Below are 15,407 nucleotides of genomic sequence, written 5' to 3'. Positions count from 1 at the left end.
GAAAGTGCAAAGATGCGCTTAAGCGAAAGCGTGACATTCTCTATATGCAAAAGTTTGTGAAGTTCTAAACGTGTCTTTGGTGGAATGGCTATCATGAATGCACACTCGTCTAAGGAGAGATTTATGAATATGAATGATCTATGAGAAAAATGAGGCAAAGTTCACTCTATGTATTTTTGCTCTTAAGCAAATTTAATACTTCAAAAAAATGTAATAGCTATTTCCAATTTTTTTTAAAATAATTTGCATTCATTTCACAAATAAGTATTTTTGATCAGTCAACAATATCTTTGATGTCATCAATAAGTGTATAAAGTATATTTTTGTGAGTGTTTCTCTTACGTTAGTAGTCCCGCTTTATACCCAAAAACCAATACCCTTTTATTCCTATTTCTGAATTGCATTTGAATATGAACAGCGCAATGTAGTTTCCATTCTAGAACTAGATATCTAGTTAGCATATATACTAACGATTAAAAGTTATAAACGCTAGACACAAAATTCTAAGAAGTTTGACTAGTTCATTTTCGTAAACATTAATCTGACCCTATTCAGTCTTTGCTAGAACAACATTTATTGTAATCTATACATAATGCAGTGGAACCCCGCTATTTATCCAACTCTCTAGATAAACAATTTGCAATATATATATATATATGTTTTTAAAATCTGATCAGCACATTTTAAATCAGTTGCGTCATCTTTTATTGATTCCACAGAACTTAGAGTAAATATGGCTTTATAAAGCAGTATATCCAATACAATTATAACAAGTAGCGCTATGCTGATGCTACTTAGTGAATAAATTTATGTGCTCCGAGCGTCCAAAGTTTCATGCTCCGTCTACAGAGATCCAATTCGATCAAAATGGACAGCGAACTCACTGTGACCAGCAACAGCGATCCACACTATAGAGCGTTTTTGTAGTAGATGTAATGGTAAAATATATATATGCTATATGATAGTGAAAATCACTCAAATTATTCATGACACCCTTGGGAATTGATCCTGGGTAAACCAGCACAGTAGCCATTGTGCAAAAATGACTAAAGTATAATTATAAATATACAAAATTTAGGTGGGTTAGTTGTGATCCGTTGTTGTGATTGGTAGCCTGGAGGAAAAGAGAGGGAGAGGAAGATCCCCACACGATGGACCGATCAAATTAAGGCAGCAGCAGGCACCTCGGTGATTGGAACGCTACGTGCAGCGCAGTCAAGGGATAACTGGAGAAGAGTCATTGCTTCTGCAAGGGTCACAACCCTCAGCAATGAGGAATAAGACGGAGAAGAAGGTAGGTTAGGGATAATAAGATTGTTATTGTTAGGACGTTTCATCCAAATAGTAACATCTCTTCTATTCTCCTTAGTACAGGCAAGATACAGTTTGATTTTCATTATTTTTTTTTATAATATTGCAGTTAACAGTTTTTTTTGTATGCTTTTATCACTAAAATATTATCATAAAGGTTAACACAAATCATGATCTGGAGGTTTGGAATGAATTGAACAAACTAAATCATTATTCTCTCATGGAAGAAATCATCCAGTAGTATTGATATGAGCAATTTGAAACTCAAACATTCTCTTCAGTAGTAACAGTTTTTTTTTTAAATCCATAGATTCCATAGATAACTGACATGTACTTGTTGAGATGACAAGTATACGTGAGTCGTTCATGAAGTGCAAGATCTTAATGAACCGTTCATATACATTGATTATAGAAGAAAGTAAATATTCATAAAAGTAGAATTTTACAGCAGCCATTTTTGTTATCGGCTGTCGTCGATAAGATTAGAGATAAAAAATCTCCTCGCTGGCGTTATTTGTGTCTGACGGAAGATCCAGCGATCAATTGGTATTAATGAGCAGATCATTTAAGTGATACAGAATCACTGATCTAAAAGATTTATATCTTTTGAATATCTGGATCTTTACAACAGCTCTGTCAAGTTGGCAGTTAATCTAACCTCAAACTAATGAGTATTAATCTAAAATGCCTAAAATTTATCCATTTTTCGAATTAATCCTTTGGTACATACATTAATCTTATGGTACATATGTATGGGATTTTTTCGAAAGATGCTTAGATAATTTCTTATTGTTTTTCGAATAGCGGGATTCCATTGTATCTACATGTACACAGGGTTTAGATACAAGTACCAACCCAACCCAAAAGGTCTAAGTACAAAATACCAAAACCAAGTGGATGATCATTATTTATTACTGTCTCATTATAGATATACCATTTTCTTTTTCTATTTTACAAGTTATTGATATGTAAGTGTTGTAGCTATTGTTATTTGAACATTTAATGCACGCCAAGCTTAAGCCAGCTTAGTAAATAATGTTATTTGGGAAAAGTAAAAGAGAGAAAGTGAAAGAGTTTTATAGTACTTTCTACAGAATGTGAAATGTAGAAATCTATTTCTATTAAAGTGTATTTTTTGCAAATGCAAAACATATTTTTCATTAAAAAAATATTTTAAATAACAAACAACTATCAGTTTTCCTTTCTTAGATCGACATTACATATTTTGTGTAATAAATATTATGTTACTTAAAAATAATTATATTTTTGCTGTTAAATATGTTTATAATAAATGTTTAAAAATGACAATTTCTATATTATACTCCTTACAAAAACAAAAGTAAATAAAAATATCTAATACGAAGCATCAAGTATATATTATTTTTCTTTTTAATGATGCCAAAAATAATAAAATTTCTGTTTTATATAATGTACATAATGAATACATAAGAGATATCTGAAAAAATCTATTTCAAAACCAACAATAAATACATACATTAGTCATACAAAAATTAAAATAATTTAGATACTATATTATTTAAAAGATAATACATACATATATAGTTGAGTAGGTATTAAAAATCAGAAGTCTTTCAGTTATAATATAACGTAGGTATGTAATTTTTTTATTAAAATCAATCTGTGTGTAAGAAAAATATACTTATTTTTCTTTATAGTTTATTTAATGAATTTTAATTTACGATGAATTGAGTTATAATTAATGGATGTGTGCTCTTGCGAACCTTTATTTAGTCATGCAACGTTGAAATTTTGGCATGACCTGTTCTCAGGCATCATTTAGACACAATACTGTATAATGGTCACTGTTCATTTTCAATTGTTACGAAATTTACTTCGGCTGTCTTGGCTTGGCATTGATTACTTATTAAACAAGCAACGTGATCATGAGTGTCACTGATCAGCCTGTAACAGACAGAGACAGCCAAAGTGTAGTTCGTAATAATCTACAATGGATAGTAACCAAAAAACAGTTCAATATATCAACCTTTTCCCGTTGAAACATTGTAATAACAAGATTTGTAAAGGTCAATTTGTTTTAAGTAATCTATTCACAATGAATATACTGGAAAAAATTATGGTACACATGATTATTTAGACAAGATTTCTTATTTTTTCTATCCCTTATCTCTTCTTAAGTGGTGCACAGACCACCACATTGAATCAACGTGATGTTAATTCATTTGTGATTATATTAAAGCAGGGTGATCAGTCCTGTACTCCAGATTCATAAATAAAGGCGTGGAATATATTTGATGGGATTCAGATGACTTACGTAGAGCTCAGGATAAGGAGATCTTTGCTTTATGGGAAAGGAAATTAAGGGAATAGTAGGGGCTAAAGAAGGGGAAGAGGAAAATAGCTGCAATGAACCTGAGGTTGCCTAGCTGTACTCATACTAGACCAGATCTACTAAAACCAAATGATATTTATAAACTTTTAATTGATTTGAATGCACCCAAAGAAGCATTTTCATCTCTAACGAGAGATAATACACATTTTGATATTTCGCCCCCAGGAGTTAAATCCAGCGTTCGATAGAATTAAAAGAAATTATTAATAATCAACTGGTAAGATTAGAAGTTATTAAATTCCTCTCTCTTAATACATGAAATTTGAAAGAGTTCTCACCTTTGGTTAAGAGGGGGAAAGCTTTTTACTTCACAAAGTTCACAACAGATGTCAGTTTTAACTAAGATGCAAATGCGATTGTTAGAATACTGCACATTTACAACATTCAAAAAGTGAGGCAATGCTCAAGGATTGGCAGAATGGTGAACATTACAATGTTAGCCTAAGTCAGGTTGTAAGCCCTAACTTCTACATCCCCTTCTAATAATATGAATCATCTCTGTTAAGGCACCTAATATAAAATGATCTTTACCTAACTGGTATTCACAATGTTTTGGCAGGAATAAACCAATATTCTTGAGTCTGAATGAGCGAGATAAATAAAATCCAACATTATGCGAAGAAACAAAGATTATTCCATATATGTAGATGTCAAGTTGTGAGGGTAAAAAAAGTGTATTGTATGCGCAAGGAATGTGTTATTAAGCTGATATGTGATTTGTACAAGATCTATTGATTAGTGTGTTAGTGTCGTGTGAACTATGATATTCTATAAAGTTATAATAGCTGATTCTACTCATTCTACTCACCCAAGACGACAATCTGCGACAGGTAATCTGGATGCAGAGTGTACGTGGAATGTGCGTGTTTCACTCGCCTGGCTTGCGCTACTCCGTTACATTTGATTACCCTCACTGAGCGCGGGGATAATGCTACTGTTACAGGAGTGGCTTCGGCTCGTTGCAACTAAAATGGACATCAACAATCAATCAGAAATTATCACTAATATATTACAATTTGTGTTAGACCTCCAATGGGTGCAATGGATATATCGTAGTCATACAGGAAAATGTGACCAAGTGCATTTTTTACAAAAATTTTCAAACGATTTCTTACTAGCTTAAAATTGCCCTGAAGAAATCCCAAAGGATTTTAAACTTGGAAGTGGTATATTAACTTGTTAAAAATGACTAACTGCATTGATGTTTATTTTTTTGCCAAGCAAAAGTGACTTGCAAAGCAGAAGTGAAATGGCCCTCCTGAACATTATACGATTTGTTAGTTGGTCGCTTTCTCCTCTACGACTATGATATGTACCCATAAAGTTATTATTATTATTTATTTTTATTTCAAATCTTGAGGTTAAGTTTGTAGGCATACACATTTTATAATAAGTTAAGATCACAATATAGAATCAAGGATTTTGGATGTTTGTAATAAAATCTATGCAGTTTGACATCACAATTATGATTTAAAGCCAGTTAGGATGCAGCCTTTTTCTTAATTTACTTATTTAATCCATTCAGATAGAATAATTAAAAAATCAAAATGCGAATTCGGAAGATTTATGTATGTATTTATTATTTAAATGGGAAACATGTGAAAATAAATACAAACTTTAAATAAATCTCTTTATATAAGACATCCGGGAGTCGAGACTACTGTTCTACCTAATGAGCTAACCAGACTGATTCTTTAGTCAAGAAATCAAATGTATTTTACGACTTCTCAATCTATACTGTATTTTTGAACAAACTAAAACACAATGCATACTAAAAAAATGAGTACTGTTCTACATTACAATGGAAGGAACACTCTTAAATAATTGTATCCAACGTGTCTCACCTGTACCAGACTATGTGCATGCTGACCCTGGTCTTCAAACGTTTGATCGAAGGGTTCTTCGTGGTCGTCCACCACTCCGGAGTCGTCTAGTGAGGACTCTCGGTTGTTGTCTGACCCGCTCGCCTGCCTGCTGCCAGTACCCAGCTGCCCTCGGTATGGCGGCACTGCAAACAACAATAACGGAAGAATCAAATTATTCACTTTTCTTACTAAAATTGTACAGATAAATATAGTACTTAATATAATATCAAATATGTTGCTGGTGGGTAATTTTTATTTTTCTGTAAGTTCTTAATCATAACTAAATAAGCACTATTTTTTTGGTACTGGCAACCCTTTATGCAGTATAAACCGCAACTAAATTCATGTTGTTACTACAATGCTATAATATTTAGTATATAAAAGTTTCAACAATGTATAATATGCCAAAAAATTACAATTTTTTTCGTGGGAACGGATTAATCATTTTCCCTTTATTTCTTATGAGAAAAATACGTTTGGTAAATGTCCTATTTGGTATAAGTCATCCATCAGTTCTAGATCCTTCTACAAGGATCTAGAACTGATGGATGTATACCGAGGTTCCACTGTATTTGAATGTTAGTTTGTTGGGTGACTTACCAAGGGCGTTGCCAGGATGCAGCTTCCCTTGCTGCAGCTGCAGGGTGCGCGGGGGGATGGGGGGCGGCGGGGGGCGCGCAGTGCTGTGGCGGGGGGAGCCCCCGTGCCGCGGCGACGGACTCGGGCTAGGAGTGACAGACCTACTTGGTGATAAGCAAATCACTTACACGTCAAATAAACCACAAACAAATAATAAACCATGGAAATCCTGAAATTATCCGGAGCATTGGTCTGTATGTTCCCGATAGTTACCTAAGACAGCGTCAGCATAGATTGTTTCCTACTCCTATATACCTAGAACCAACCTGCCGATGGTTATGCCTGTAGGAAGAGCTACCGCTATGTTGAACAACATCACACTGGATATTGATGTGTCTGAAGGAGTATTTCGAAGGGGGATTCTTCTACATCATTAACAAGAGTCTTGCTTACTTTTTTATTTATGTTTTTAATAGTTGTTTGTAATGTATATATATATATTTTTAATAAATTTAATTGAATTGAATTGAAAAATGTAAAGACACTCATTTTTCATAGCTCCAAAACTGTTAAATTCACTCCACAAAGACAATATGTCTCCAATAACTTTTGAGAAAAGTCTGAGACATTATTTATCATCAGAATCCTGACTGTGCATTTAACCTCCTCCTTTAGTTTTTTCCTCTACCTACTTCCCTAAACTCCCTATTTCCTTTACCTTCCTTATTATCATTAATTTGTAATTTATGTTTTTTAATGTTCAAGTACTTTCTACCCTCTGATTGCAAACAGTTATATATGGTATCAAACGTTTTGATCTATATCACTAGTCTGTTTTTAATTGCTTGGAAGCTATTGCATTTAAGCAATAAGCCTATACTTTTGAAAACAGAAGTACCTACCTTCTGCTTTTAAACATATATGGTAACTCATAAAGTACATATTTGCTAACTTTTTTCATTTTCATCTTTTTGATATTTTGTTTTCTGTTCAAATCAAATATTTGTAGTTTATATTAGCACTTTTAATCTAATTATATTTCTGATATCCATTGTATTCATGCCAGTGCCCTTTTATCAAAACCCAAAATAAAATGTAAACCCACACACAGACCATGCCTTTGTGGGACTGCTGACTGTCTTCTGCAGACCTTCCGTTCCACTAGAAGAGGGTTCGGAATTTTGTGTCCTAGCTTGGTTTTTGGTGCCAATGTCATTCACTATTTTTATTTTTAGTTATGTAAGGATAAGTTAGATTAGGTTGGGTTTTGGTCGTCATTTTGCATCCTAGTTTAGTTTATGGTAAATACCATTGTCCTTCAGTATTTTTTATCGTGTATGATACCACCTCTCGTGAAAGTTCCTTATGAACTAACAGGTTTGGTTAGCTTAGGTTAGGTTGGTTATGTAGTTATAAAAGGATATATTAGGTTAGGTTATGTTGGGTTGGTTATGTACAGTATCTACTCAATGAATTAGGGCCACGCAGAATTTCGCGCAATTTCTCAATTCAAACAGGAATAACTCAGAGAAAACCTTGAATAAAACGACATTGAATTTTATTTACACATGAACACTTTATTACGCTTAAATTATGCATATATTTTCATATAAATATAGTTAGTATTTAGTATTTCCACCTTTGGCAGAAATAACTGCCTCAATTCTTTTTGGCATACTTAAAATGCACTGTTTTATCATGTTTTTTTATTTCTTCGTCTTCTGACCAAATTTTTTGAATATTTTTTTTTAGACAGTCTACTGTCGGATTTGGAAATGAGTATACCTTATTTTTTAACATACTCCATACGTTTTCTATAGGATTAAGGTCCGGAGAATTTCCAGGCCAGGGGAGCAAAGGCAGATTTTTGTTAGACAAAAATTTTATTATTGATTTAGCCCGGTGGCAAGGTGCCCCATCCTGCATGAAGGTGTATGGACCTTCTGTTGGGTCGAGTGTATGGTAGAAGGGCAATAAAATTCGTTCGAGGACCTGCTTATAGGAATTTTGGTTCATTGTTCCTTCCACGAAAAACAACGGCCCAGGTAAATTGTTAATAATACATGACCATATCATTGTTGCAGGGGGGTGTTTGATAACTTTTACCACACAGGCCTCATTGTAACGTTCCATTGGTGTTCTCCTGACGAATCGACGGCTCTCTGTCACGGCTTCTAACCGGCACTCATCACTAAAGATGACCTGAAAAATAATGAAAATTTAAGTTTAATTCAAATATATAAGTTTATTAACTAAAATGATATGTTGAAAATTCAATTTAAATAAATACCTTTTTCTAATCATTTACCGAGTAATTTCGATGAAGCTTGGCCCATTTTAATCGATCCGCTTTCATTCGTGGTGTCAATTTTGGTACTTTTACAGGGCGCCTGCATTTCAGATTTACTTCGTAAAGACGTCGCCTCAGTGTTGATACCGATATATTTATACCCTCTTCTTCCAATTTTATTTTTAATGTTTTTGCTGATACACTACGGTTTTTTAAGGCACTTTGAACGATTTTTCGATCAGTCCTCGGTGTTGTTTTTCTAATCCTACGACAGTTCTTTCGCCGATTGCTGGTGGCGAGTGACTGATTTTTTATTGATTTTGAAATTCTGTCCACTGTTTGACGAGAAACGTTTTCTTTTTTTGAAATTTCTCTATTAGATAGTATTCCTAATTTCAGTAGCACTATAACACTAGCCTTTTTTTCCTCAGAAATGTCTTTACTTTTTCCTATTTTGTCCTTTTCAAAAAAAACACTTGTGTTTACAAAATAAAATTATACTTTATGAACTAAAATTAAAAATTAAGTTTTTTTCACAAGACACGATAACTACATAACCTCTCTGAACAAAACAACAACCAGAACTCAAGAAACTTCACTAATAAATGAGATAGGACTATTTTTTGAACTTTCAACTATCTGTCTACCTGTGCTAATTTGGGACCTTTCTCAGAAAAAGGGTTTGAAATTTTGTAAAGGCTTAAATAATCCAGGTATATTTTACATATTATTGAAGGTAATATACATGATATTAGATGTCAATAGAAAACTTAAAGTATTTATGTAAAATAAATATAATAATCCAAAAGATTTCAGAGTATTCAAAAAAATAATGGGTGGCCCTAATTCATTGAGTAGATACTGTATAATATTTATATAAGGATAAGTTAGGTTAGGTTAGGTTGCTAGATAGATGCGTTAATAGAAGGATAAGTTAGGTTAGGTTAGGTTGCTAGATAGATGCGTACCTGCTTTTCTGTTGTGTGACTAACGTCACGGGCGGTGGTGGCGTATTGTTAGTTTCTGGCAGCCCCCCGACTAATGCATTGCTTCTTCCTCTTTTTCTTCGCCTCGTCTTTTTTCTTGTGTACGATGCGAGCAACACCCCTTTCCGTGAGTCGATCTTCTTCTGATGGTTCTTAGTCAATATTTTGACATTTATGTTCGCCGGATCAAAACTAAACATCGAATCATCGCGATGTTCATTGAGATCCTTTTTTCTCTCCTGTAACATGAAAAATATACAAATTGTATACCTAATAAGTAGAGTTTGATACACGATTTACACATAACGAAGGTTTGATAGTCCCAAGAATAAACAATAAATATAGGAGTCGTCACTGCAATATATCGTTCCGAACATTTTTAATTTGTTGCCGACAGATGTTAGGTGTCAAAATAAAATATGGAACAAAGGCAAAATAAAGGAATGGGTAAATGATCAAGAGTTAGTTTTATGAAAATTGTAAGATGTTTGTATTCTTAATTTCTCTCTCTTTTTTGTGTGTATAAAATGGTTAAAAACAACAAAAAATGTATTAAAAAAGAACTCCACCGCCATGACACACACGGTCTTTGCAAAATTTTTTTAAAAATATGTTTGAAATTGTGATTTAAATAAATATATACAATTTATGTTAATAATAAAAAGTTAGTTAAATTTTTTTATTAATATTATAAATTGATTGATGCAATATTATAAATTACATGTACAACATTTTGTGATGCCCAGTGTCTTTAATTTGATTATATTTAATACTTATTACTAATTAAATTAATATATAATAGAAAATAACTGTAGTTTTAACTACTGTGATTCAGGTTTTAATTTAAACTTCTACAATAATATGTCGTGGCTGCATTATAAATACATTTATACAGATGGCGCAAAATTATTCACCCTATCAGAAGATGTTATAATTTTTGTAAATGGCGTCGTACGTCAATCATATTTGACATTTCGCTCACTCCTTTCAAGAACGTCATAAATCAAAAATCGTCAATATTCAGTTATGCGTGTTTTCGGAATGCCCAGAAAATGTACTATATCCCAGCAAAAGAGGCATATTTTTAACTTAATATTTACCCGCTACAGGGCAGAAAGTGTTTTTTGCATTTTGAAGAAAAGGTATTGTTTAATTATATTTTAAATCTACTTAATATTCTTCAAATGGAGAAAAAACCTTCAGGTTTTACCTAAAAATATCTGTTACACAGTAAAAAGTTCAATAAGTGGCTTGATATTTATTTTCAATACATTGTATTATATTTTTAAACTTTAAAAACGTTATCCTGAAAAATCAAGTTTTTTATTTATGACGTTCTTGAAAGGAGAAAAACTACATAGCTGCAGTATACAAACAGATTGATAAAATGGCGTATCGTATGTGCACAAATGTGTATCAACACTGGCAGCAGCCACTTGAGGGATATCATATTTTCCACTCAACAGAAAAAATTGTAAAGGTCCAAAAAAAGATCTCCATTATTCAAAATTATTTTTTGATGAATCTATTTGTATACTGCAGCTGCAGAGTGAGATACCTATAATTTGCACACTAGAGCTACAGCCAATTTATTTTAACTTGTGCATAATACATCGCTCACTCCTTTCAAGAACGTCAAAAATCAAAAAACTTGATTTTCCAGCAGAACGTTTTTAAAGTTTAAAAATATAATACAATGTAATAAAAATAAATATTAAGCCACTTATTGAACTTTTTACTGTGCAACAGATATTTTTAGGTAAAAACTGATGGTTTTTTCTCCATTTGAAATTTTTTTAGTATATTTAAAAAAATAATCAAACAAAACCTTTTCTTCAAAATGCAAAAACAACACTTTCTGCCCTATAGCGGGTAAATATTACGCAAAAAATATGCCTCTTTTGCTGGGATATAGTACATTTTTTGGGCATTCCGAAAACAAGCACAACTGAAAAACGATTTTTGATTTATGACGTTCTTGAAAGGAGTGAGCGACATGTACATTGGCGGCTTTATTGTTAAAAAGCAATATCTTCCAACCAACCAAATGCAGATAGGCGATTTTGTACAATAGTTTAACCTTATGCAGGCATTTGTAATTTGTAATTTGCAGAGGGCAGATAGTGATGAGTAAAATAGTGAAATATTTACAAACCTCTTGCGTTATTTGAGATTCCTCTTCATAGCTGAGCGCTACTACGGCAAGCATCAGGTTGATCAGGTAGAATGATCCGAAGAAGACAACAACGGTGAAGAACGAAACGCTCAGCGGGCCGCAGGAAGATAATACCTGAAAAGAAAGAAAGCGAAATATTTGAAAAGGTCTGTGGAAACGCGGTGTAAGAAAATCACGTCTAGGTCCATAAGTAATGCCCGTTACGTTCAAATACGATTTATTTATACTTTTTTGACATCTCAACATAGAACATATGGAAGTCTGGGTATTTACAGGGATTACGACTTGTCATTGGATAATTTAAGTGTGTACTTAATTATACATTGTGTGACTTTCACCATTCTACCTATGATCGACACCCACATCACTCAAGATTCAGAAGTTGTATTTATGCATCAATTTAAAAGATCAATTGCATATAACTTCGTCGACGACATCTATGGTTGAAACTAGTAAATTTTCTTTACAACATTTTTAGTGTGTCCAAAAACTTGTTCATAAAATTTGGATTATCTCCAATTACAGGAGTTATTTTCATATTATTTTTTGAAGTTCTAGTGATTCAAGAATAATGTTTCAAAGTTGGTTCATATATATAAATATACATATATATATATATATATATATATATATATATATATATATATATATATATATATATATACATATAGAACTTCCAAGAATTTGAGTAGTGTAACTGTCAATAATGGGTAGAATTGGTGAATGTTACACGTGTGCAAAGTGATCACTTAAACCAGCCTATGACGGTCGTCAGTCCCGTAAATGCCCAAACTTCCATATTCTTCTTGATCTTTGATGAGATGTCAAAAAAATAATAGTAAATTTTCAATTAGCAGAAACTTTAATGAAATACAAAAAAGAATATGGAAGCTGTGGTCACCTCTTTTTTTAAATCCTCCTATTTTCACCTGTTGATGAGTACATCCTTAATTCGTGAACCTAATATTTTAACCTTTAATTTTTATATTCAAAATATAGAAATATGTGATCGTGTTTTATTTGAAATGTGTATTTTTTTATTATCTTGGATTTTTGTTAGAAAACCATATTTTTATTTTTTACGTATTACTTAGATACGTAAATGTAATATTTCTTAAACTTTGCCAACCTTGTCATCATCAGGGTTAAACATGTACTTGTCGAAACCGGTTGGAGAAAAAATGTACCAATAAAAAGTGGTTAAAAACTAAATGGTTTTATTTTATAAAGTTTATAAAATGTGCCACATCTGCGTAAAACATTAAGGAATGCTTTTCTTTACATCGCTTTTGTTTTGTTAATCTGCTATACATTTTCATTTCTCTCCTAAAAAAATGTCAAACTGTTAATCACTACGATTTGTCTCTATGGTATCATTATATAATAATGCAAGTCCCACCCACATAGGCTCGAGCCAAAAACCAATTTCCGCTCATATCAATTTCACAGAAAAACTAAAACGGATGTCCTTATTTATAGATATTCCTTACAGGCGGGGGAGGCAGTCAATATACCGGAAGTCGTGAAAAGCGGCTTGAATTACTATATTCAATTATTTCGTTATTTTGTCAAACGCGGGTTGGCGTTGTATGAAAAGCTAAATTGTCGTAAATGCCAATCATAGTAATGTTAATAATTATAATAATAATAATAAATAATAAAACCCTTATCCGCACCCCAATGGTGCATAGGGCACTGCGTCATATAAACGCAGTGTTATCTTGATCGTTTACACATGAAGGAAAGGTGATCAGCCCTCCGCTTCAGGTACCAGTCCAGGGTAATATTGAATAAATATGACAGTGAAAAAATCACTTATATTTATTTTACCCCCCTTGGGAATCGAACCCGGGACCTCCAGAACGGTAGCCGAGCGTGCTGACCATTACACTACGGAGGCGGACAAAAATAATAATATAATAATATATTAACTAATTAACCAATCATCATTCGATCAATGTATGAATATTAACTGGAAACTAGTAACAATTTCATGGTCTTGAAAAAATCTAAATATACACAAATAATATAAAAACATATTACGCTTTATGGAAACAGTGTTAAAGCTTCTTTACATCTCACCAATAGATGTCTCTAGTGAAGTTCTAGTGATTCAAGAACAAGGTTTCTAAATTGGTTCATATATATAGAACTTCCAAGAATTTGAGTAGTGTGGTTGTCAATAATGGGTAGAATTGGTGAATGTTACACGTATGTAAAGTGATCACTTAAACCAGCCTATGACGGTCGTCAGCCCCGTAAATGCCCAGACTTCCATATTCTTATTCATATTTGATGAGATGTCAAAAAATAATATTTAAAAAAATATATTTGTTGTCGCATAGGTTTGGTAAAGTTGTAAAGTGTTTGCTAATTCCGTTGAGTGAAAAAATCAATCAGTATGGTCGAAGACAGCGCGGTGGAAATTTACGTATAATAATAATAAATAGAAATTTTACGAAAAATGTTGAACGTGGAAAACATCGACGAAGGTATGATTTATTTTAAGCATTTGCCAAATAAATATTAAATAAAAAATAATTACTTTTTGGTTGCTATTAAGTATGTTGTAGTAATTTTTTTTGTTCTTTTTTATTTTATTTATTGTTTCGGCATTAACTTTGTGGTAAGACATGTTACAATGATTAAAGAAAACACTTGTTTTATACCACTTGAGTTTTATTAAAGACTACATGTTTCAGAAGTTAAACTTCCATCATTCAGGTCTGTATAATAACTAAAATATAAAATATAAATTGTTCTATAAATAAGGAGAGGGGAAAGTTAGGGGGAGGGGGTTAGTCAAGGTGCGGAATTTGAAAACAAAGGAAAAATAAAAAATTGATTTAGTACAAAAAAGTGATATTTATGAAATTTCGTGTGGAGATTGTGATAAAAAATATATAGGCCAAATCTCATAAATTAAAATTATTACACCTTGTTTCACATAAGGGTCAAATTATGAATTATTTAGAAAATTTAGAAATCCAAAAAAAACCTAAATTCTAATAATAATTTATTAAATAATATATTGTTTCAAAATTCTTCACCTTTGACTTTTTTAGTTATTATACAGACCTGAATGATGGAAGTTTAACTTCTGAAACATGTAGTCTTTAATAAAACTCAAGTGGTATAAAACAAGTGTTTTCTTTAATCATTGATTCATTTTTATTAATGTTTTACTTAGTAAATACCACTATTTCTTAAAATCTGCTGTGACACGTGTTTCGATGCATTCCGCATCATTTTCAAACACCGTATGTGAAGCTAATTCTAAATTTTATCGTTGGGTCCTTGGGACGTTGAAGGTTGAAGAGGGGGTAGTAGCTGTTTCTTATTTTTGTTTATTTATTTAATTTTTATTTTTTATCAGTGGGAACAAAAACAATAGGGGGGACCTTTAGTCATTGTCATATTGTTAATTATAGGTTGATTGTTATTTATATTTTAATGAATTTCTATTGTTTCAAAATGTTGCAGTTTATGGCTTTTCGTATGTTGCCACTAATAAAAAATAAAAATTAATAAGCTAATTATTTCCAAGCACATTGGCCCCACAAAATGTTTTCACTGTCCTTTCCTCACACATATCGCTCACTCCTTCCAAGAACGTCATAAATAAAAAAACTTGATTTTTCAGGAGAACGTTTTTAAAGTTCAAAAATATAATACAATGTATTAAATATAAATAATAAGCCACTTATTGAACTTTTTACTGTGCAACAGATCTTTTTAGGTAAAATCTGAACGTTTTTTCTCTATTTGAAAAATATTTAGTATATTTCAAAAAATAATTAAACAATACATTTTGTTCAAAATACAAAAA

General features: G+C 32.1%; 1 protein-coding gene across 1 annotated transcript in view; it reads right to left on the bottom strand.

Annotated features, from left to right (window-relative positions):
* NaCP60E (Na channel protein 60E) overlaps positions 1–15,407 on the bottom strand; it is a 153,353-nt gene that overhangs the window by 28,698 nt on the left and 109,248 nt on the right. Inside the window, exons 5-9 of the mRNA XM_088267409.1 lie at positions 11,558–11,692; positions 9,385–9,641; positions 6,148–6,287; positions 5,527–5,690; positions 4,491–4,647 (exon numbers count right to left, since the gene is read on the bottom strand). Of these exons, the coding sequence (XP_088123535.1) occupies positions 4,491–4,647; positions 5,527–5,690; positions 6,148–6,287; positions 9,385–9,641; positions 11,558–11,692 (853 nt within the window). The remainder of the gene's footprint in view (positions 1–4,490; positions 4,648–5,526; positions 5,691–6,147; positions 6,288–9,384; positions 9,642–11,557; positions 11,693–15,407) is intronic.

This window comes from Brachycentrus maculatus, unplaced genomic scaffold (assembly GCF_059751285.1).
Source record: "Brachycentrus maculatus isolate JH-2025_06_01 unplaced genomic scaffold, ASM5975128v1 h1tg000294l, whole genome shotgun sequence".
Classification (NCBI taxonomy): Eukaryota; Metazoa; Arthropoda; class Insecta; order Trichoptera; family Brachycentridae; genus Brachycentrus; species Brachycentrus maculatus.
This window is presented reverse-complemented; position numbering and strand designations above follow the sequence as displayed.